This window comes from Onychomys torridus, chromosome 20, assembly GCF_903995425.1.
Source record: "Onychomys torridus chromosome 20, mOncTor1.1, whole genome shotgun sequence".
Taxonomy (NCBI): Eukaryota; Metazoa; Chordata; class Mammalia; order Rodentia; family Cricetidae; genus Onychomys; species Onychomys torridus.
This window is the reverse complement of record NC_050462.1, coordinates 34,538,653-34,562,602: the sequence shown is the minus strand read 5'-3', so window position 1 is coordinate 34,562,602 and position 23,950 is coordinate 34,538,653. Positions and strand designations below refer to the sequence as shown.

Genomic DNA, 23,950 nt, shown 5'->3' with positions numbered 1-23,950 from the left:
ATATAAATAACAGTTTAGCACACTTGAAGTATATTTTAATTGACTTCATAACCAAAAATCATAATTTTTGAACTTATAAGTGGCCTTTCTTATTTGTATGTAAAAACATATTTTATATCTATATAACTTCTTTACTTCAATTTTTCCTAAGTGATATGTATCTAGTACCATTTATATTCTTTGTATATTTGTAATATAACTATAATAGAATTTTGTTATTTGTTAAACATTTCTATGAATCTAGAAATTTCTGAGTTGCATAAATATAGAATTGTATGAATAAAATTATGTGTCCCTTGTATAGTAATAAATGCCATCACATGCATCTTATTACATGCATCGCAAATGCTGGGTGACCCTTATTTAATTTTATTTAATTTTCTAAGCACAATTTTACTAAAGGTAAACTAATTTCCAACCATGGCATATATTGTGTTTTGGATGATAAATTTTAATCAGCTTTTCCTTTTATCTAAAAAGGCAAATAGCCTAAGTACTGTCCTAGCTCTTGAAAAAAAATATATTAATCCTGGGACCTTATTTCCATAAAGCAGATAGATAGATAGAGTAGCTTGTCTATAAGGAAAAAGCCTTTGAGGGTTCAGCCTCAGAGAAATACGTGTATTGACTGGGCAGCGTATTGACAGAGGAAGGCATTCCTAACCTGCACCTCATACAACACTCAAAGACCCTTGACTCTGCTCTCTGCCATTCAGACAGTATTTGCCCTGACAGGGGTAATCGATTTATTATTACAGACTCACTAAGCATTTCCCTTGTAAGGAGCTTCCTGAAGTCTGTACTTCACTGCAGCTTAAGTCAATTTCCCCTTCTCTAGCTTCAGACAGAGTAATCCTAATCCTCTCTCCAAAGACAGCTCACACTGCACTCAAGCTGTTATGCAACAGTTCTCTAGCGGAGATCAACAAAAGCATTTTCCTTTTATAACGTAATATCCCGTTTCCGTAAAGCGCAGTCAGGATTTGCCAAGCCTCTCTTCCTCTTTCAAGATGAGAGCTTGTGATTTCCTTTGCTCCCCTGCAGTGAATGAGGACCCACAGAGTTCACAATGCAGGGGGCAGTTACCTATACTCTGGTTACTAAAGATGCTGATTGTAGTTACATGGTAGGGCAAAAAGAGCTGTTAAGTAATCTCCCTGCTCTCCCTCCCCCCCCCCTACACACACATACACACAGACACACAAGTGACTTTCTATAATTATTTTTCTCTCTTTCTAGAGGATTCCACAGCAACAACATCAGGTCAATACCTGAGAAAGCATTCATAGGCAACCCTTCTCTTATCACAATGTAAGTGCCTATTGGGCTCTTTCTGCTTCAACTTCCTGACATATAGCAGTTCTAAATATATTGCACATTTAAGTATAATGCAATTAATGCTAATTTATTTGCCTCGGTTTTGTCTCAGTCCAAGCAAAAATCTGTACAGGAGTGATCTATCTCGTCAGGTTTCGTTGGTATAGTTAGTTCATCGGGTTTCAACTAAACACTGAAATGATACTAAAGGTTGATCTTTCAGGATCTGAGGTGTCTGCTGTCTTATGGTCGCCGTCTTCAGATGCCACATCACACACCACAGCTAATCTTAGAAGTGGTTTTGGTTACCTGTATTTTGCAAAGAATAAACCTGATTTTAGAGCTTCCAATGGCAGCCCTCTTAGTCATTCAGGAATTCAACCCCAGTACTCTAGAAAAATAAAGTAGTATATACAAAAAGAGGGTCTTGGCAAACAATTTACCTCTGATTTAAATTGCTGGCAGTGAGAGTTGAATACTGTTTAATGTTCTCTGTCTATCTGTAAACAAGCCCCAGCCTTGAGTCACACTTAAACAAACCTAGGGTGTAATTCCAGAAAGGTGCATGTATTCTAGAAAGGGAACTATAAGGACTATATATATATATATATTTGCTTTTTCGAGACAGGGTTTCTCCATGTAGTTTTTGGTGCCTGTCCTGGATCTTGCTCTGTAGACCAGGCTGGCCTCGAACTCACAGAGATCTGTCTGGCTCTGCCTCCGGAGTGCTGGGATTAAAGGCGTGTGCCACCACTGCCTGGCGAATACAATAAATTTATAATCACAAAGTACCAATAATTTTGCTTCACACTTAACACAGATAGAACATGTATTATGTATCAACAGTAAGAAAATGAAAATGTGTAATTATTAGGTTTATTTTTAGATAAAAGATACCTGTCATATATATCCCTACCTAAACCAAGGTAGGTTTAGGATTGTATTGGCCTTAGTGATGGATCTCAGATCTATCATAGAGAAGGTGAGTAAAGTAAAGGCAACCATGCTTGTCAGGGGGACCTCCAGTGCTAACTTGAGAGAGAGGCTTTCAGAGACCATGTGGCATTTGTCACAAATGAACCAGAGCCCCAATTAGCCTAGACAACTGTGGGGAGGAGGCTGCTAACACACATACAAACAAAACCATTCATTGCCTCTGAAACGTCCTGCAATATTTTGGCACACTAAAGGGCTTTGAATCCTATTGCCGAATAAACATTAGTCCTCATTAGAGAGCATTTACATCTTAAAAGATCAGTGAATTGCATTGCTTTGCTGCTCTTTGCTTACAGCCCCAGGACTGGTGTTTAATCGCTCTTTTGGCATGTTAATGTATCGTGAGTGACAGCCCTGGCAGTCTTTGGAGACCTCTCCCCTTTCCAGGAGGCTGCCGCTTTCTCCTCATCCTCCCGCTTTCCTCACATGGGCGTTTCCACTTCTCATCACTGCCAACCTTTCCGACATAGTCACCTCTAAGTATGTCTGGCTCCAAGCCCTGTTAGCTGGTGACCCAGCCTTCATTTCTACCTCGGCAGTAGCCAACCCAATGCCCTCTTTTTATCCTCACTTCTCCAACTCCTCCGTTAGCCATTACTTCTTGAAGTGTACCAGTGTAGTTGAGGCGGGTCTCCCTGTCTCTTTAGTCGCCAGGGATGCTCAAAACAGCATCCTTCCTGTCACTGTGTCACTAGGAAACAGACATCCAGAACTGCCTATTTAGATTAAATACGAACTCCTTACCTGACATTCATTGTCTTCCATAGCCAACCTTCCTAACCTACTTCCCCAAAGCTCTCTGCAACCATGCCATAACCTGGCTACCCAAGCTGTGTTTGTACAACACAAAGATTCCATCCCTGCACTAAGGTGATCGGAATTCTTTCATATGTATTTCAAATGGTATTTCATAATTTTTTGCCCTTCCCCCAACAAATGGGAGGGCTGCCCTCAGAGACTCCCTCAGAGCTTTTTGTTTGTAGCTGTGATATTTCTGCTTTTCCCATGCAAGCACATATATCCATACCTGTCCAGTGCATGTCTATTTGCACAAGTGTGTGAGTATAATTATGTGCATATAAGTATATGATAGAGTCAAGGAAGGTGTGCAATGAGGAAGGCTCCATCATAAGCCATAATGCCTCTATTCCAGTTGTCACGCTTTTCTGATTGTTTCACTGATTCTTTGAAAAACCCGTGCATGTATGAAATGTATCTTGATCACACCCAACTCAAATTTCCCCCACTCCCCTGGCAGTTCTTTTAACGAATGTCCAATCCTAAGAGGGATGGGAAGGAAGAATAAGTGGCCGAATCCAAAAGCATTTAGATGTGCTTCGGAACCAACTACGTAAGATGCTGCACTTGCATTAGCGTTTCCAGTTGTGACCCAAGCCCCATGACCAAACTCACTATTATCTCAGCTTAAATTGAGGATCTAGGGGATAACGTATTTCCTGGGGATCTGAAGCTCAGTTTTCTCACCTGAGCATGAAGAAAACAGTATCTACTCCGTAGACCCAAGTTGTTGTACAGGTCAATGGCTTTGTCAAATAGAAGGTGGCGTGCTGTTACTTATTTTGTTCTCATCAGACTCTAAGCTCCTCTAGGCAGGAATATTTTAACATTCCTCTTCAGCCTCCAGCGTTGAGAGTAATTCCCAATGGCAGCTTCTGCAATGACCAAATCTTTAAATCTCTGCAATGTCTACCTCACAGTTTGAGCAGAGTAGACAGTGATTAAGGATTTGTTGTACTCCATTGAACTATCCCAATGCCTCAGCTAAGAAATCTGTGTGGGGCTCCCTTGACAAAGCAGTTCAACTGTATTTTTATTACATTAAAAAGTCTATAATGCGAAATGTTCTTTAAGTTTTAATAATGTCTCGCATTTTAGAGTCGTGACTAACTCAAGAAACTTCTTACATTAGATAAACCCCAAAGTATATTACTTCTTCTCGGTAATATGAAAGGTTCTTTGTAGGTGTTATGGTAATTATATTCAATCAACAGATACAACCTTCCATAGACACAAAGATGATAGATAGATAGATAGATAGATAGATAGATAGATAGATATAGGTAAATATGGATGATATATTGGTACATGGATAGATTGATAGATGAGAGAGAGAAATAGATAGGCAGATAGAGATAGTTAAGTATAGATGATATACTGGTAGAAGATAGATAGATGATAGATAGATGATAGATAGATAGATGAATACATAGATTGATACATAGACAGACAGACAGACAGATAGAAATAGGTAGGTAGGTAGACAGACAGATAGATGATAGACTGAATTGCACGTTATGTTTTGTTACTGAGTATTTAGTGGTGGAGGCAGACAAAATCTTTAAGTACAGTTAGTCAGCTCATGTGTTGTCTACTTAGTAACTACCATTCATACCAGCCCTGCTGTCCAAATTTTATTTTTTTTTGTTCGATTAATCTTGTGGGTTAGTTAGCATACACAGTGTGGGTTTTGTCGTGACCTCTTCACACATTGTCATTCTACTTCATTCTAAATCCCATCCCAAGTCCCTTCCCTTTAAATTTTATAGAGTAAAGATTCCTTCCCCCAAATCTCCTAAAGCAAGCCTAACAACTTGAGTTCGATGCTGGGAGCTCACATTCACAATTTATCCTCTAACCCCACACATACACCATGGCATGCACTGGTGTGCATGCTACACACACCAAATAAACAAATAAGTAAATGTAACAGAAGTGGAAAATGTGAGATGTTCACTCGGAACTGAGTGTTAGGGATGTGAAGTAATCAGTGGAAACAACCAGTAAAAGCAACAAATGCACTTAGTATATTTGATGAAACATATTCTCTTGGCCATCAGCTTTATTATAACACGTTGGTGTTTGGATTTTTCAGACATTTCTATGACAATCCCATCCAATTTGTTGGAATATCTGCTTTTCAACATTTACCTGAACTAAGAACCCTGTAAGTGTCTATTTCTCTTAAATGTCACCACCACCCATCCTGTAGTATTGATGCAAAGACTGAATGCTACTGCCTGAAATACTTTGGGGGAAAAAAAAACGGTCGTAAAAATGACCCTGTTCTAGAATCTTCTCCAAATAACACTCACATATATTTCTCCTAGGACTTTGAATGGTGCCTCACAAATTACTGAATTTCCTGACTTAACTGGAACTGGCAACCTGGAAAGTCTGTGAGTATTTGAGTAGACCCTTAGCTTTGCCCACAACATGCATTCACTTTGGGACTGATCAACCTCCACATCCATGAATCAAAACATGTCACTGTATGATGTGGGAATGAAAGAATTATGTCTGGCTTGTGTTTTAACAGGACTTTAACTGGAGCAAAGATCTCATCTCTTCCCCAAACCGTCTGTGATCAGTTACCTAATCTCCAAGTGCTGTACGTATCAGTAAGGCAATAATGTTGTATAAACAGACAACTTCCATTTAGGGGCAAAATGGCAGACAGTATCTCAACAGTCATTGGAAATGGGAGAAAGTTCTTTCCTTGCAGGTCTCCAGAAGGTCACAGTCCCTCTTTTGCCTCCTTTGGACCAGGCTTTCAGCCATAACCCTGGTAGCCATGATAGCGTATCTTTGTTTTCAAGTGCAAACAGCTGCCCGCAAGAGTTGTGGTTGGCATGCATTTCCCTTCAGAAAATGATGTGAACAAGCCAAAGAAACTGCATTTCCTCTTCTAAAGGCTTGTCAGAATAGAACAAAATAGCATAATGGGTCAACAGCCTAACATTAATGTCAAAAATAAAATTATCAAACAGGCAACGACCTCGCTAGGGAGACTAAACATTCTTTGGTGCAGTTATGGATAGTGTTTTCTAATGTTTCATCTGGTAGTCAGTCAGCTTGAATGTTATTTCTGTTGACTCAAATCTCATTTTGCCCCTGCCTTTCCAAGGTTTCATAAGAAGCAGATTATGGGGGGATTTGAATAGCCTCGTTTTGACATTCTGCTTTGGTTTTTCTGTTCACTCCACCCAACCCTCTAGTTCTCTCAAGAATTGTTGGGAGAATTTTTTGTTTGTTTGTTTGTTTTTGTTTTTTTTTTTGTTTTTTGTTTTTTGGTTGCTGTTGTTGTTTTGTTTTTCAAGACAGGGTTTCTCTGTGTAGCTTTGCGCCTTTCCTGGATCTCACTCTGTAGCCCAGGCTGGCCTCGAACTCACAGAGATCCGCCTGCCACTGCCTCCCGAGTGCTGGGATTAAAGGCGTGTGCCACCACTGCCCGGCAGTTGAGACTATTATTAAAGGACTCTCACTCTCTCATAAAATGATTCTTCTTTTGTAGAATAGACACCTATCACAGTCAGCCACCTGTCATTTCAGCACAGACTCCTCTTAGTAGCAGAACCAGCATAATGCAGGTGTTATGTAGGATGGGATTGTCTGCAGCATGGTTCTGCCCTTCCGCACCATCCCCAGGCTACCCTGTCACTGGAGATGTTCAGTGACGTGGTGTGCAGTAGAAGCACACAGGAGGTTTTATCACTCACACATGTCTGAAGGAAGGCATATAAAGCAAGCTTTGTCCTTATAGCCTACATTTCCCTATGAAGTGTAGCCTCAGACAAAGGAATTGAGACTCTGGGATATATTTATTAAAGTCTCACTGCAAGAAAGCATCACAATTTTTTGTTTACTTTTATCTTGTATGTGCATGTTCACTCGCATAAGTGTTGTTAGACTAATGTCCCAGCACACATATATGGGGTCAGATGACAACCTCGGGTATTGGTCCTCACCAAGAGCAACAGTTACTCTTAACCACTGAAACATTTCTCCAGTCCTCTACTTCCATTTCTTAATGAAACTAGTAGAGGGTACCCAAAACCATCTATTGTCTGCTGCTTACTAATTTTCATGATTGGCCTGGATCAATGCCATAAGAGGGATTTCACATACTGTAGCTGGTAAGGAGGGAGTCAGGGTTTAAATCATGTCCATCTCTTCTATGCTGCATAGGGAACTGGTGGTCAACAGCCAGGTCCCCAGCCACATAGGTGAACAAAAGCTACTTGGGAAACCAGTTAGGAGCAGAGGCTCTAGAGCATGGTTTCCTGGTTTAACTCTAAGTTCCCTAGAAAGCAGCACGTTATCTTCAGCAAGTTCTTTTCCCTCCTGTGGCGCTCAGTTTCCCAGTCTTTAAAACAAAAGAGCCACTTCCTTCAGATGGTAACCCTAAGGATTAAATGACTACATGTTGTTCTCTGATCCCCCCACCCCCACCACCGCCGGGCAGTCCATCCTTTTCATATGCCATTACTCCTTCTGTAAAATGTTGCTTCTTTGGGTGTGTGGTGTTTGCATGTGCACATTGCATATAGATGCCAGAGGTCAACACCAGGTGTTTCCCTCAATCACTCCCCATCTTGTGTTTTTTTTAATTTTTTATATTTATGTACTTGTGTACACATGTGTAGCTGAAGTTTTCCTGTGTCCTGTCTGGCCCACAGTCAGGACAAATCTCTCTCACCTGCCAGTCCTGAAGCCACTGGGACCCAAGTAAACACACAGAGGCTTATATTATTTATAAACTGTATGGCCATTAGCTCCAGCTTATTACTGACTGGCTCTTACACTTAATTTAACCCATAATTTTTATTTATGTTTAGCCACGTGGCTTGGTATCTTTTCTCAGTTCTGCCTTGTCATCTTGCTTCCTCTGTGTCTGGCTGGTGACTCCTGAATCTGACTCCTCTTCCCAGAATTCTCCTTGTCTGCTCACCCCACCTATACTTCTTGCCCAGCTACTGGCCAATCAGCATTTTATATATCAACCAATCAGAGCAACACACATTCACAGCATACAGAACAATATTCCACAGCAGGCATGTGTGTGCACATGTGTGTGCCACCAAGAATGTATATATAAAGATTGAAGGACAACTTATGACAGCCAATTCTCTCTAATGTACATTCAGGGGCAACCACCTTTCCCCACTGAGACATCTTGCCAACCCCTCTGTCTTAGTTTTTTGAGACAAAGTCTCCTCACTAAAGAAGAATTATTGGCTAGCAAACCCCAGGAATTCTCCTACCTTGCCTGTGTGTCACAATCATTTTACTGAGCTATCTTTCCAGATCCAAGACATATTTCAAGCCAGCCATGGTAGCCCATACCTATAGACTCGGCATTAAAAAAAGACATGGAAGCCGGGTGGTGGTGGCTCACGCCTTTAATCCCAGCACTGGGGAGGCAGAGGCAGGTGGATCTCTGTGAGTTTGAGGCCAGCCTGGTCTACAAAGAGAGTTCCAGGAAAAGTGCAAAGCTACACAGAGAAACCCTGTCTCGAAAAGCCAAAAGAAAGAAAGAAAGAAAGAAAGAAAGAAAGAAAGAAAGAAAGAAAGAAAGAAAGAAGAAAAAGAAAAGAAAAGAAAGACATGGAAAAGGACCACACGTTGGAGGACAGTTTGGGCTACAGAGAAACTCGAGAGCTATCTGGGCTGCATAATAAGTCTGTCTCAAGCAAGTAAACAAGCAGAAAAGATCCTGTTCCTTCTTGTTCGAACTTGAATGTATGCACATAAACAAATACATTAATGATATTATCTTGCCGTTTTCAATGCCCCACCCACAATATTCATTTGTTCCTCATGACATTCCTAAAAAATAGACAAGGCAGGTATCTTCTAAGAAGAAAACCAGAAAGAAAAAGAAAATCAATCCATGCTCAGGCCACTCTATGAGCCAACAGAAACTCATTAATTTTGATACCAGAACCCAAAAGATCACCTTGCTCCTTAGTAGAGGGACTTTTGGAAGCACTGGTGTGAGAGCTACCTTCCTGTGTTGTTGTTGTTTTTCCCCATTAACATATGAGATTTCAGTGTGAGCATTTATTACCTTGCTTTACCTTCATAGAAATCATCTAGTCCACTATTTAGGCTAAATGTGTGTTCTCCACTTACTAACTGATGGTCTTGTGGACGTCATTCCTTTCTGTATGAGGACACCCACAGGGTCACTGTCTGTCAGTGATCACAGGATTAAAAACAAGTAAAGCTATAAACACGGTGCCTCTACACATGAAATGCTTGGTGCATGTCAGCCCTGAAATCGTTAAGTAAGAGGCGGGCGAAATGCAATACTATGTCCTTGTGTACAAAGTTTTGTTTACTCCCTACGAAGATATATGTGAGAATGAGAAGCTGAGGGCGAAGAGGCTGAGTTTCAGCCTCTAATCCCAGTTACTGTGGAGGATGAGGAAGTAAAGATCCCAAGTTCAACACCTGTCTGGGCTGCACAATATAAACGTAAGAAATATCAGGCTCCCTGAGCAGCCTGAAGAAATGAATGAATCAAATCATTATCGTCTTTGACAATATATGTGTCCATTTTCATATAGTCACTACTTTTCAAAACTACATGCTATGTTGTTAAACATGTATATTTTGCATAGATATACAGGTTTTCCATTTGTTTACTTTAGTGAGTTTATTTTTTTGTTTGTTTGGGGGGAAGGGAGTAATCTTTCAAACTGCTAGAATTCGTACTCACAGACAGCCTCATGTGAATTATTTATAAGCAATAATTGAATTCTTCCTATATAAAACCTATCCATTCAATAAATGTAGGATAAATTGATCAATTATAAGGATAGGATAATTGAAAGCCTCTTAGAAAAATACTACTGAGTTTTTTTCCAGTTGTTTTGGTGGTTTTAAGAATTAGAATCAAGCATGAAAATGGTTAGTTGATTAGTTGATAGCTTTTAAAACATGAGACAAGATTTTTTTAACCTCTGTTACTCCATCTACCAGTTTTCTTTCTTTTTTTTTTAACTTTCTGCAAATTACCATGGCTTGTTTTAGATTAGTTGTATTATAGTATAAATATGTCCAGATGGTTTTGTTATTCTGTAATTTGTTGAGTTTTGGCTGAAGCCTCTCTTTGATTCCCCCCCCCCCCATGGTGATTGATTTCAAAGTTAGTGCTAGGTTTTGAATGGTTTGGTTTGGTTTTTAAGTTGATTAGGAAAGAACCAGCAATGACTTGTGTTAGCTGTGGAGAAATAGCAGCTTCCAGAGACAGGGGCACAGTGATTTAATTTAATCTGTCCTCATTTCAGTAAGGTAAGAGCTAGAACACTGTAGATCATCACTAACAAAATAAATAAATTCATTAAGTAAATTATTTAAATCAATTAAAGAAGTATAATAGTTACATTTCAGTAAATATCTTGAACCTATTGCCTAATCCAATAATGCCCGTGTCTACCTGCTGCTTGTCAGGGCTGTGGAATTGTCCAGAGTTTGCCTTGGATATCATCTTCAGGGAAAAGGATGTGTTTCCTTAAGATTAATGTGTAACATATTTTTCTCTCTCACGCCTTTTGCTTTCCAGAGATTTGTCTTACAACCTGCTCGAAGACTTACCCAGTTTGTCAGGCTGCCAAAAACTTCAGAAAATGTACGTCTTTGAAACATCATATTGTTACTACTTAGTGTGTCTCTAAGTCACTCAACAAAAAGGTCAGAAGCCCAAACTCACACTTTTCAGGGTCATTGTTACCTCTACCCTGTGGCTCACCAGCAACACAGTGGCATTTGTCCTTCTTACACACACAAGATTTGACAGTGGAAGGTGCCTAGAAAGTTGGAAAATAGTACTTGTCTCATCCACGTCCTGTGTTATTAATAAAATAGTCAGTGCACAGATGTACTTTTCTCCTTTGTTTTTCCCAACTCAATGTATTAGGAAACTGGTTGAGTCTGAGCTTGAGAAACTTCTTCTTTTTCATTCATACAAGGTCTCCTGTAGCACAGGCTGGCCCTGATCTCCTTCTGGGCCTTCTTTTCCCTGCCTCCCACGTGCTGGGATTACAGGTGTGTGCCCGACTCACGGGCTAAGTGCTCCTCTTTCTCAAATACGACAAAACTCACCCTTCCGGTGGGCGGTGCTACTCCCTTCCGTTGGGCGGTTTGTTTCATGATAGTCATCTCCACAGGAGGTGACTCATTGTCACTTGAGCAAGCGCTCTACCACTGAGCTGAATCCCCAACCCCCCCCCATGGACACTTCTTATGCACTTTGGAGTTCCTCTTAAAACGACTCCCTCCACCTTGGTTTGTAGCCATGCTTCCATTTATCAACCACCTTTCATGTGATACTTAGTTTTCCCCTCACAGCCTTTGGGTCATGGAGGAAGAAAACATGAATTCATTTTCTAAAATGTAAAGATTCGGGGGGGGGGGGGGGGATGGAGAGATGGCTCTGTGGTTAAGAGCACCCAGTACTCCTTCAGAGGAGAAGAGAAGGCCTCCAGCACCCACAGTGGGCAGCTCTCAACCACCTCTAACTCCAGCTTGAGGAGTGAGCAGCATACACGTGCACATACCCATACACAGATACATAATTAAAAATAGGTTTGACACTTCTGAAGGCCTTTAAGGAACACAATAAGGGCTCAGGGAAAGAAAGAAAAGTGTCCTCAAGTGTCTCTTTGTATTGTTAATTTGGGGTTTTGTTCTGTTTGGGTGTGTGTGTGTGTGTGTGTGTGTGTGTGTGTGTGTGTGTGACAGAGGCAGGGGGAGAGAGGACAGGTGTACATGTACAAGACCCCGCATGTAGAGATCCCAAGACAAGTTCGTGAAGTGAGTTCTCTTCCACTTTCCCTTGTATTCCAGGGGTTAGGAGGAATCAAATGCACGTCAGCAGGCTTGCATGGCAAGCACTTTTACAGACAGGGTCTTCTCAAGGGCCCCCTGCTGTCTTGTCTTTTGAGAAAGGATCACATGTGTCCCAGGCTGGCCTCAGAGCTAAGGATGACCTCGAACTTATGTCTCTCCTTTTTCCACTTCCTGGGGGCTAGACTTATAGGCACGCACTGCCACACTTGGTTTATGCAGTGCTAGGGACAGAGCCAGGCCTTCATGCATGCTAAGCCATCATTCTTCCCATTGAGTGATGACAGTGTACGTGGATTGTTTTATACCCTCTGGAGGGGAGCAGCTGCCTTGAGTGAGAGTCAAGACTTGCTTGAATATAAAAAAATTACAGTGTTATTTACTAGACAAAAAAATAATTTCCACCGGGTGGTGGTGGCGCACGCCTTTGATCCCAGCACTCGGGAGGCAGAGCCAGGCAGAACTCTGTGAGTTCCAGGCCAGCTTGGGCTGCCAAGTGAGTTCCAGGAAAGGCGCAAAGCTACACAGGGAAACCCTGTCTTGAAATAATAATAATAATAATAATAATAATAATAATAATAATAATAATTTCCTGATTAAGAGATGATAGTCACACTTCTTCTGAGATACTCACACTTCCTCTGCTCCTTTGATTAAGAACATACAATCCTAGTGTAAAAATTTCTCTGTAGTCTGTTGGAAACATTAACTGATGTCGGTCTTTGGAACGCTTTCTTTTCAGCGACCTGCGGCATAATGACATCTATGAAATTAAAGGTGACACGTTCGAGCAGTTATTTAACCTCCGATCTCTGTGAGTACCACCTCCCACACCCCCACAGCACTGACTCCTTCTCTCTGTTAGACCTCCAGGATTTTTATTTCACTATGTCCTTTTACCATTGTGCCGCCGTACGTCTGTTTTCTGTTTTAAAAATATATATATATATATATATGTGAAATTATTAAGGCCACTCCACGTAGTTCAAAGGGAGGTTTATTTTGTGAGGTAACTTACAAATGAAGGGGTAGGTTGCAGGGTCTGGCAAAGGTATAGGGCAGACCTGCGGTGTTCTCTGGAGAACTCTGCTCGGTCTACCTCCAGCGTCCAGCGTCCCGGAACCAAGAGAGCCACCTCCTCCTGCTCCTGCTCCTGGGTCTTCCGCTCCCTCCTCTGCCCCGCCTTGTGGGCGATATATTTTGCTTCTCATAATTTCCAGGGGGAAAAAATTAGAAGTAGTAAATTTGTACCCAGGCATAGTGTGTTCATCTTTAAACAAAGTACGTGTAAGCCAGAGGCAAGTAGATCTCTGTGAGTTTGAGACTAGTCTGGTGTGCACCGCAGATTCCAGACTAGCCAGGGCTACACAGTAAGACCCTCTCAAAATGTAAGTTTTAAAAGGTTAAAAATAGGAGTAGTGTGCCGGGTGGTGGTGGCGCACACCTTTAATCCCAGCACTCGGGAGGCAGAGCCAGGTGGATCTCTGTGAGTTCGAGGCCGGCCTGGTCTACAGAGGGAGGAGATCCAGGAAAGGCGCAAAGCTACACAGAGAAACCCTGTCTTGAAAAACAAAAACAAAAACAAAAAAGGAGTAGTGAATTGGTAACTATGCGTTCAACAAATCCTCTAAAATGCACTCTTGTTGTCAAAGAAAGGAGAGTGACTGCTCAGAAGTCTGCACAATAATCCTGTCTGCAACCTGAGAGTTTAAACTCAAATGGAATGAGCCCACAAACACACACACACACACACACACACACACACACACACACACACACACACACACTATCCTGGTGTGGAGGACAGAGGTGGGCGGAGCTCTGGGGCTCGCTGCCCAGCTGGTTCAGCCCAATGAAATAAGCTGGAGGTCAGGGAGAGACCCGGTTTCAAAAATCATGGTGGACGGCATTTTTGGAAAGGTACCTGAGATAGTACTCTGGCTTCCACATTCCTGTGAAAGGAGGAAGATTCCCTTTAAAAACTATTTAACAACTATTCTATGAATTCAATTCATTGGCGGTAACACGGGGGCCCAGTGTCAGGCACTTATCTGAATCTGAGAAACACCGACACTGATCACTTCCAATTTTCTCAAAAGCCCCACTCTTACTTACCTTAATGTCTTAGACGTTTAAAAAAAAAAATAAAGTCTCAGTAGAGGAACGCTTGCCAGCGTTTGCAAGGTCTTGCTTTGATCCCCAGCACCAAGGAAGGGAGAGAGGAAATGTTGGGGGTGGGTGGGGTGGGGGTGGAGTCTTAAATTCATAGTTCATGTTTTAAAATGTACTGGTCTCTGACAATTCATCAGTTCTCGTCTCCGATGATTTTTTTTTTGAGGGGGGAGGGGGTTGAGACAGGGTTTCCCTGTGTAGCTTTGTGCCTTTTCCTGGATCTCCCTCTGTAGACCCAGCTGGCCTCGAACTCACAGAGATCCGCCTGGCTCTGCCTCTCCAGTGCTGGGATTAAAAGCTGTGCCACCACCGCCTGGCTTTGTCTCTAATGAATTACCCAGAAAAGTTTTTGCTAGTGATTTTAAATGTTCTTCACTTTGTTGTGTATATGTGGCAGTAGATTTCATTTCTCCATAAAATATTTTCCCTCACTTTGAAGGATTTTATTTCTAACATATGTTTTCTCCCGTTTCACTTAGATCCCAGCTGGGTATTCACTTGTCCACATCTTTTACTGAGAATTGTCTTGAAAACACCTCTGTTTCAGGGCTTGCCATAGATGGGTGACAGGCACACATTGTTGGTTGAGTTTCGCCGTGTGCCCAGGATCATTTCATAATTTAAAATGTACTCTCTTGTCGGAGAAAGAGATTCTGCTTTTTGCCTCTCCCTATCTCCATGCATTTTAGAAAAACCGGAATAAAAATTTGCATCCATGATAAAGTCTACCTTGTTAGCAAAAAGAGAATAAAACTAAAATATCCACCTGATTACTTCAAACAGGACTGATTTAAAGTTCTATCTTTTGTCATTTTATGTCACAATATCTTTATCTGAAGGAGACTTTGATGAGCTGGCTATTCCTCATTTGAATGGAAATTAAATGTGGGTAGAGACTGGATACATACGATAAAATGTCATGTGTTCTTTCTAACGTACTCTACTCATTTGCCTTTTTTTAAAAAACAGGAACTTAGCTTGGAATAAAATTGCCATGATTCACCCCAATGCATTTTCTACATTGCCATCTCTAATCAAGCTGTGAGTATTTCTTCTTTATGGAAGGTCTTTCAATAATTAGTGACCGTCTATTAGTGAAAATGTTAGTTTTTGAAGTCACTCCCAACACACAGCCCGTGTTCTGTGTTCTCCATGCCTAGAGCTATGCCCTGGCCAGGGAAGACACCCGGCTTCTCCAGGGCCATCGGGGCCCTTAAGTGGATTACTGAAGATCTGGGTGATGGGGGGGAGGGGAGCTGCTGCTTATTCAAATGAAATTGTCTAGTTTTGCTGAGAAATCAGGCAGAATGGAATAAGCTGACAATTCATTTATTCTATCCCTCTTCTTCCCTCTCTGGCAGTAAGAAACCTTGAAACTTTTCACTGGTCATTCCATTCACTTTTCAAATAAATGTATATTTCCCACTGATTTTAGTTGTCCCCACTTGACGAAAAGAGGCTAAACATAGAACAACTTTTTTTGTTTGGTTGGTTGGGTTTTTGTTTGTTTTGTTTTTCAAGATTGGTCTCTATGTAGCCCTGGCTGGCCTGGATCTCACTCTGTAGACCAGGCTGACCTCAAACTTACAGAGATCCACCTGCCTCTGCCTCACAAGTGCTGGGATTAAACGTGTGCCCCACCACTGCCCAGCCAAATATAGAACAATTTTAATGCATTTAAAGCATGCCCCCCTCTAATTCTGATTGTAAATAGAAAAAGCTATCAGAAACTGAAACCAAAGTGGTTAGTTTTACCATTAAGAGTAAGAACTCTGCTTGGAGGTTTTTATTGAGCAGTCTAAGCATCTTTAGGCTGCTTTTGTAAACATAAACATTTCATGCTAATGTAGACTACTAAAAGCCAATTGTTTGATGTTTTGCAGGGACCTATCATCCAACCTCCTGTCATCTTTCCCTGTAACTGGGTTACATGGTTTAACTCACTTAAAATTAACAGGAAATCGTGCCTTACAGAGCCTGATACCATCTGCAAACTTCCCAGAGCTCAAGTGAGTTTGTCATTGAAACTAATAAGATACATTTGTGGTCATGCGAAAAAATAGACATGTTACAGTGATTTCTAAATTTATGAGGTCATGAGACCCTTTTGAATTGCATTTCATGCCTCGAGTCCCCACCCCTGGAGCACTGTTAGGATAAGCCTGAAGTGGGAGACTGTCTTCCTGACCACACTTCCTTTCCCTCTCAAAGATGCTTTCTGGAATCACAGAGTTCATAAAAAGAGTTTAAGAAGCATTGATCCATGGGATATATACTGGGCCGTGTAATTAAATAACATTGTAACATTACTACACTCCTGTTTACAATTTTTAATTCATCTAGCATGTATGTGGTGTAGTAAAATATACTAAATTAATGCCTGTTTGAGGAAGCAGTACTGTTTAAAAACCTGCTGTGCTTATTAGCAATAAAGGAATGTTTGAAAGATTTTGTGTGTACATATATATGTCTTGAACCACAATACTGTCTGCATGTTTTTAAAACCCAAAAAGTAATAAAGTCCCAAAAGATAGTACAGAAAAGAAAAAAGTATATATATTTCAAAATGCCACCTTAAACATTTTATGTTGTTTACTTCTAGACTATGTTTCACATCATCTAAGTTATTAGAATCCACATATGCATAGAAATTTATGGCATATTATAGTTACCTAACATAATGTTGTCATAATTTTTCTACCATTCATTTTTTAAACCATTTTATTATGGAAAATTTCCATCATTTAAATCATATCACTCAACTTCCAAAATGATAAATATCTGATGATGGTAAATTTTAATAACTGTGGTTACCAGTATTACTGGAATGCAAGCCTTTATTCAAATAGCATGTATTTTGGAGTATCCATTTAGCCTAAACTCCAAAAGCAGACATTATATTTCATGACCCATCTTTTTTAAATGTATATTTTTTTTCTTTAAAGGATTATTGAAATGCCTTATGCTTATCAGTGTTGCGCATTTGGAGTGTGTGAGAATGTCTATAAGATTTCTAATCCATGGAATAAAGGTGGTAACAGCAGTGTGGACGACCTTCATAAGAAAGATGCTGGGCTATTTCAAGTTCAAGGTAAGAACTGCTGTCGTGGTGAGGAAATTGTTGCCAGAAAGGTCTCAAAAAGTTATTAAACAGACCATGGAAAGTTCAAGAGTCCCTCTGTAATCACCCAGCAAGTGGAGAATCAGTATTACTTTGTAAACACTCAAAAAGACATTTTGCCATCTGTTCTATTTTTATTTATAATTAGATCCTCCTTAGCATACACAGTCCTCAGAGGTGATTACTTTATCAACATTTCCATACTTTTTTAAAGGATCCTATCCTTTTTTTTTTTTTCTTCAAATATCCTTCTTTGCTTCTTTCACTGAAAGAGAAAAATACACCCTTTTTTTTTCCTGGCCTGGAGGAAGTAGGGGGTGAGGTGAGTGGACAGACATTTTTAATTCCTCCATATTTGAGCAGAAGGGCCTAAGAATTCGGTTTCTCAACCGACGGATTCTGTATCGTGTTCCTCTAGTCCCCCACAGGGGTATCTGTCAGGAAGGTGAAATGAGATCATGTCTGCACGGCCCTTGGCTTTCCTTGCAGTAAGACGTTACTTAAACAGAAAGCAATGTCTCTCCACCACACCTGTGGGGCTGAAGAGGCGCCTTAGGCGGCACCCCCTCCCTTCCCTGCCAACCTTGCGAGTTTGCACAAGGCCTAACAGAATAGCTTCTCAGTCTTCGGGCCTTGGTGATTTGTTGATTCCGAGGTGTAATTCAACCTGTCTGCACGTTTTCTTAACTTAGCCACTTGCCTATCAGTTGAAGGAGCTAATAGCCTTGTTTGTTTGTTGTTTGTTTGTTTGTTGTCACACAGCATGTATCTTGCTCTTCTTCCTTTAGTTGTGGCTGTCCCTGCGCACCAACTCTAATCTCTTCTATGTTTATTCATTAAACATTAAAAATTTAAAACTATAGAGCCCCGTTATGGTCCAGACACTACATCAGCTCCTGGGACTACATAATAGCACTAATGTCCTTCATGAAATTTATTTTCGGAGATCAGTGATTCTCAACAATGACCCGTGTGTTAGAATAACACCAAAGGGTTTGGAAAAAATAGCGATGCCGGAGCTGGGGAGGTGACTGAGTGAGTGAAGTGTTTGGTGCACAAGCATGAGGAATAGAGTTCAGATCCTCCAACACCCACATTTTTTAAAAGCCTGGGATGTGGCAGCTAGTGCCTGTAACCTTAGTGCTGTGAGGCACAGGGAAACAGCCGGAGCTGGATGATCAGCCAGCCCCGTGAGAGACACTGTCTCCGATGATAACGAAGGGAAGATGTTGAGTATCCCATCACCTACCTACACATCCACGTGTTCCTTTGAGTGACCACATGTTCACCTGAAATGGTCTTCTGGCCTCTACACATAGACACACACACACACACACGCACGCACGCACGCGCACGCACGCACGCACGCACGCACGCGCACGCACGCACACGCGCACACAAACACAAATGCTGATGTCCAAGTCTCACACAAAACCAAGAAAATGTACATCTTTGGAGAAAATGTGTTAAATCACAAAATTCATTTTTTTAAAAGATAGTTTTCTAAACCAAGCACCTTGTTGTTACTTTTTTATTATACAGATTTTTATTATACAAAATTACCCCAAGGGACACCCAAACGGATTTTCCATCTTGTGGCCAGCGGAAGCAGCCTAGAACATTTGTACCGAAGCTATTAATGTTAGAGAATTGTTCTCTCCTCTCCTCTCTCCCATCTTAAAGGAAGTTTCTGAGCGGTGCTGGAGATCACACCTAGGCTCTTGAGCATGCCAAGCAAATATTCTACCACTGAGCAGCATCCCCAGTCCTTAGAAAACTGGATAAGGGCTGGAGAGATGGCTCAGAGGTTAAGAGCACTGGCTGTTCTTCCAGAGGTCCTGAGTTCAATTCCCAGCAACCACATGGTGGCTCACGACCATCTGTAATGAGACCTAGCACCCTCTTCTGTGTACATAATAAATAAATAAATAAATCTTAAAAAAATAATAATAAAACTGGATAAACTGTGGTTCCTAGCATGGATTTAGGTCTGCAATTTAGGACCATCACAAGCTCCAGGGAACATCAGAACTGGAGGACTTGGGTATTAACCCTGAGTACAGCACCCTTCCTCCTCAACCTCAGTTCTGCCAGAACACCACCAGAGTAGATTGTCTAGAACATCAACAAAGGACATTCTAAGGACCTGTCACCTTGCCTTCATTTCTCTTTGTGACAATTCCTGTCTTGCGGGCAGCCTGAGCCTCTCCTCATGAGAAAACTAACTGCTCCAGGGTTTCTCATCCCTGCAGATGAGCGAGACCTTGAAGATTTCCTGCTGGACTTCGAGGAGGACCTGCAAGCCCTTCAATCTGTGCAGTGTTCGCCTTCTCCAGGTGAGAGAGAGACATAAGAAACCGCAGCGGTATCCAAGGACCACTTGGACGCTAAGGCTGTAGACCACTGTGGCTGTGTTCCAGAAGTAAAATCTCTGCCACCTCACGGCTCGTCCCTGTGCCTGACAACTGGAGCTTACAAAATATGAACAAGCTCCATTCGCTAGGGTCATTTTCCACTCACAAGTAGCACTTTTGTGGAGAACTGTTGATTGAGCTTAATCAAACTAAAGAGTTGGCATATGTGATTTTGAAGGCACTATTGCTATTTAGCATGGAAGAGTACTCCATAAGCTTGCTTTATATCATCAATACATTTTTAATAATTTAGATCTTGTCTATAAATAACCATTTAGGGTCTGGGAATTTAACCCAACAATGAAGTGTTCATTTAACACTCTCAAGACTCTGCCTTGCTGAGTATGGTCGTGCACACCTTTAGTCCTTACCCTACACTTGGGAGGCATAGGCAGGTGGGTCTCATTGAGCTCAAGGCCAGCCTGGTCTACATAGTTCCAGAACAGCCAGAACTATGTAGAAAGACCCTGTATTTACAAAAAAAAAAAAAAAAAAAAAAAAAAAAGTGCCGGGCGGTGGTAGCACATGCCTTTAATCCCAGCACTCAGGAGGCAGAGCCAGGCGGATCTCTGTGAGTTCAAGGCCAGCCTGGGCTACAGAGTGAGTTCCAGGAAAGGTGCAAAGCTACACAGGGAAACCCTGTCTTAAAAAAACAAAAAAAAAAAAAAAGTGAAAACAAATAGAATACTGACGAGTTTTTAAAATATTGAATTCATTAAATTGTCCTATTCCTTTTTTTAAAAATGTAGGTAATTTATTGGGAGAAAGGCAATGAATATTTTATTTCCAATAAATAAGTGTTCCTTGCTCTCTAAGGTTTCCATAAAATGCACACTCCTGATACCCATACTATGTCTCATATGAACTATTTCCCTAGGAATCTCTCTCTTGGACTACGGAACCATAGAAACTGTTCTCAAGGTCTTAGTGAGAAGTCCAGGGGATCTGGCTTTTCACATTGTCCCTGATGCTATGTCTTGGGACTGAGGTCTCCCATTTTTAGTTTTCTATATATCCTCTGGGAACACAAAAACCTGGAGCATCAGTGGCTCAGTGCTGTGGAAACTTCACGGTGGGCAGGAAGCGGGAGCAAGCTATGTGGGCACTGTGGTTACAGTGGCTGTTACCCAGCTGTGTTTCTTGGCAAGTTTGCTATATCTGTTGCCCCAATCTGACACAGGACTCTCTCTTCCTTCTACACTCAGGTCCCTTCAAGCCCTGTGACCACCTATTCGGTAGCTGGCTCATCAGAATCGGAGTGTGGATCATAGCAGTGTTGGCGCTTTCCTGTAATGCCTTGGTGATGTCCACAGTGTTCAGAACCACTCTGTACATCTCTTCCATAAAACTCCTCATTGGGGTCATGGCGGTAGTGAACATGACCATGGGGGTCTCCAGTGCTGTGCTGGCCATTGTGGACACATTCACGTTTGGTAGTTTTGCACAACACGGTGCGTGGTGGGAAGATGGAATCGGTTGCCAGATTGTTGGCTTCCTGTCCATGTTTGCTTCAGAATCATCTGTTTTCCTGCTCACTCTGGCAGCCCTGGAACGTGGTCTTTCTAGCAAATGTTCTTCAAAGTTTGAAATGAAAACTCCCCTTTCTGGCCTGAAGGTGATCATGTTGCTGTGTGTCCTGTTAGCCCTGACCATTGCCGCTGTCCCCTTGCTGGGAGGCAGTGAGTATAATGCCTCCCCGCTCTGCCTGCCCTTGCCCTTTGGGGAGCCCAGCACCACCGGCTACATGGTGGCTCTCGTCTTGCTCAACTCCCTCTGTTTCCTCATAATGACCATTGCGTACACCAAGCTCTACTGCAATTTGGACAAAGGAGACCTGGAGAATCTTTGGGACTGTTCTATGGTGAAACACATTGCCTTGTTACTCTTCGCCAACTGTATCCTTTACTGCCCTGTGGCTTTCTTGTCCTTCTCCTCTTTGCTAAACCTCACATTTATCAGTCCTGAAGTAATTAAGTTTATACTCCTAGTGATTGTCCCACTACCTGCATGTCTCAATCCCCTTCTCTACATCATCTTCAACCCCCATTTTAAGGAGGATATGGGCAGCCTAGGAAAGCAAACCCATTTCTGGACGAGATCAAAACACCCAAGTCTGCTATCCATTAACTCTGATGATGTTGAAAAACGATCCTGTGACTCAACCCAAGCCTTGGTCGCCTTTACGCATGCCAGCATAGCCTATGACTTGCCTTCCAATTCTGGGTCATCACCGGCTTATCCAATGACAGAAAGCTGTCACCTTTCTTCAGTAGCCTTTGTCCCATGCCTCTAGATAATTTGCGAGGGGAACGTTTTCAAAAGTGGGAAACCTGCACAAAGATTTGTATCAGAGCAGTAGCTAAGAAGAGCTGAGCTGAAACCTAGCTTACAATACAAGCAGACATCTATAAGTTAGTATGGAAAAGCGAATACCTTACTGGTACTTGAGAGCGATGTATGAGTCTAAACACTGCTTGCATAACTTGCTCAGCTAGCTATCCATCACGTTACTTAGATGAGCCTAGATCTGAAAAGCAGGTGACATGCTCTTCAAAAAATAAACTCTCTAGTTTTAATTGTATGATCTTCAAACTCACCAGCATAATCACTGGGTAGTGAAGGATTCATTGAACGACACAGTGGGTATATTTAAGTTGACAAATTCCTTAGAAGAAGGTTAATATTATAAGGTGATATAAGGATTTTTTTAAATGGGTTACATTGCCCACAGGATTTGATTTTAATGGCCATGTGGAGACATTTTTGTCCTTTTGTCAGAAAGAGTCTTTCCATGACTCTAGTTTCTTGGATGAATAATTTGAGACAGTTTTAACTCATTCGCACATAAATTCGCACATACTGGGTTTTATAAATAAGCACTCAGTGCTTTCTCCCTTGGTGAAATAACACTGGCTATACATTTATTGAAAGGAAAATTAACTTAAATTGTCCCTAAAGTGATGAAGTACAGGTAAAATTTGACTTACCTGATTCATTTTTAAATTCCTGGTGTCCAAAGCTCAGAAAGTTCCTTGTCAGCAATGGGCCTACCTAGTAAGCGAGTGTGGGATTTACATTTGTTTCTGAGTGGGAGCATGCTTTGGGGGAGATGTTTTGTCATTGCCTCAAATGGTTGTGCACTGCGAGATGCTCAAAGGCAGGCAGGACATACATCCATAAGTCCACTGAGTAACCTCACACACCTGTCTCTACTGCCTCCAGCAACATGCCTCATGACACTTTGGACTCAACAGAACTGTGCAAAGTATCAGTCTTTCTATGTAGCTTGGTTTTAGCTGTGTCCTTTTTTGATCAACCACCTGATAACAAGAACATGACCTCTCTGCTTACTCCGTATTAACACAGGTGTTAGATGTTTTCATCCAAACTATTAAATTTGAAAAGTGAAAGGGTTTATTCTTAACTTCCATGATCCTACATTAGCTTCATGGCACCCAAAACCAAAAGGCTGTTGGGTAGATTTATTTTTATATAAGCATGTTTTATTTTGATCAGATGTTTTAATGTGGAATTTTTTTTTAAAAAAATACATTTATGAGATGTTTTATAAGATGTGTACATATAGAATTGTATTTATTACTGCAGTAAAGACACAGTGACATAAAATAACATGATAATAAACCATGTACAGTGACATATTCTTCCAAATATATTGTTTCTCTGCCCATTTTCCTTAAATGCATTAATTGTATGTAATATATGTAAATACATAGTGCTTGTAAATAGACTTAAAATTTGCTTTTCTACTGGGCACAAAATAAATTTTTAATAAAATGTGCAACTTGCAAAAAAAAATCTTCAAGTCTATTGATTGACAGTACAGACACATACATGATCTCCTAACATTTTCCATTTTAGTGTGTATTTTTCATATATTTGTGCTCTAATCCTTTAGACATATTGGACTCATCTTAAATAAATTTTTCTTGAGAATAAATCAAAAGGTCTTTTTAGCTCCAGAATTATCTTCCCTGTAGCTAGCTGATAAGTCATAGCTTTAGTATAATTTATTGTCCTCAGTGATGATTTAGATTTTCCAGTCCACACTAGTTGCAAATTTCTTAGTAACAAAAGAAACAAAAAACATTTTTATATCCAATTGGGGGGGGGGGGGTGTGAAAAACGGACCAATCTTAAATTATATAGGATGGACATGAGTGTTCTATAAATTTAATTTGTAAATATAAATTTAACAGAAACACATTTCATGACCATGCCAAGAACATGTGCTCCCGGTACACAATAAAATGCACTGTTT

The 23,950-nt window shown here is 41.1% G+C and overlaps 1 protein-coding gene across 1 annotated transcript in view; it reads left to right on the top strand.

Annotated features, from left to right (window-relative positions):
* Lgr5 (leucine rich repeat containing G protein-coupled receptor 5) overlaps positions 1–23,464 on the top strand; it is a 72,653-nt gene extending 49,189 nt beyond the window's left edge. Inside the window, exons 7-17 of the mRNA XM_036169409.1 lie at positions 1,240–1,311; positions 5,207–5,278; positions 5,442–5,510; positions 5,651–5,722; positions 10,682–10,747; positions 12,707–12,778; positions 15,106–15,177; positions 16,020–16,145; positions 17,082–17,227; positions 19,510–19,593; positions 20,877–23,464. Coding sequence (XP_036025302.1) covers positions 1,240–1,311; positions 5,207–5,278; positions 5,442–5,510; positions 5,651–5,722; positions 10,682–10,747; positions 12,707–12,778; positions 15,106–15,177; positions 16,020–16,145; positions 17,082–17,227; positions 19,510–19,593; positions 20,877–21,964 — 1,939 coding nt within the window. The 3' untranslated portion in view covers positions 21,965–23,464. The remainder of the gene's footprint in view (positions 1–1,239; positions 1,312–5,206; positions 5,279–5,441; positions 5,511–5,650; positions 5,723–10,681; positions 10,748–12,706; positions 12,779–15,105; positions 15,178–16,019; positions 16,146–17,081; positions 17,228–19,509; positions 19,594–20,876) is intronic.
* Positions 23,465–23,950: the final 486 nt, after the last annotated feature.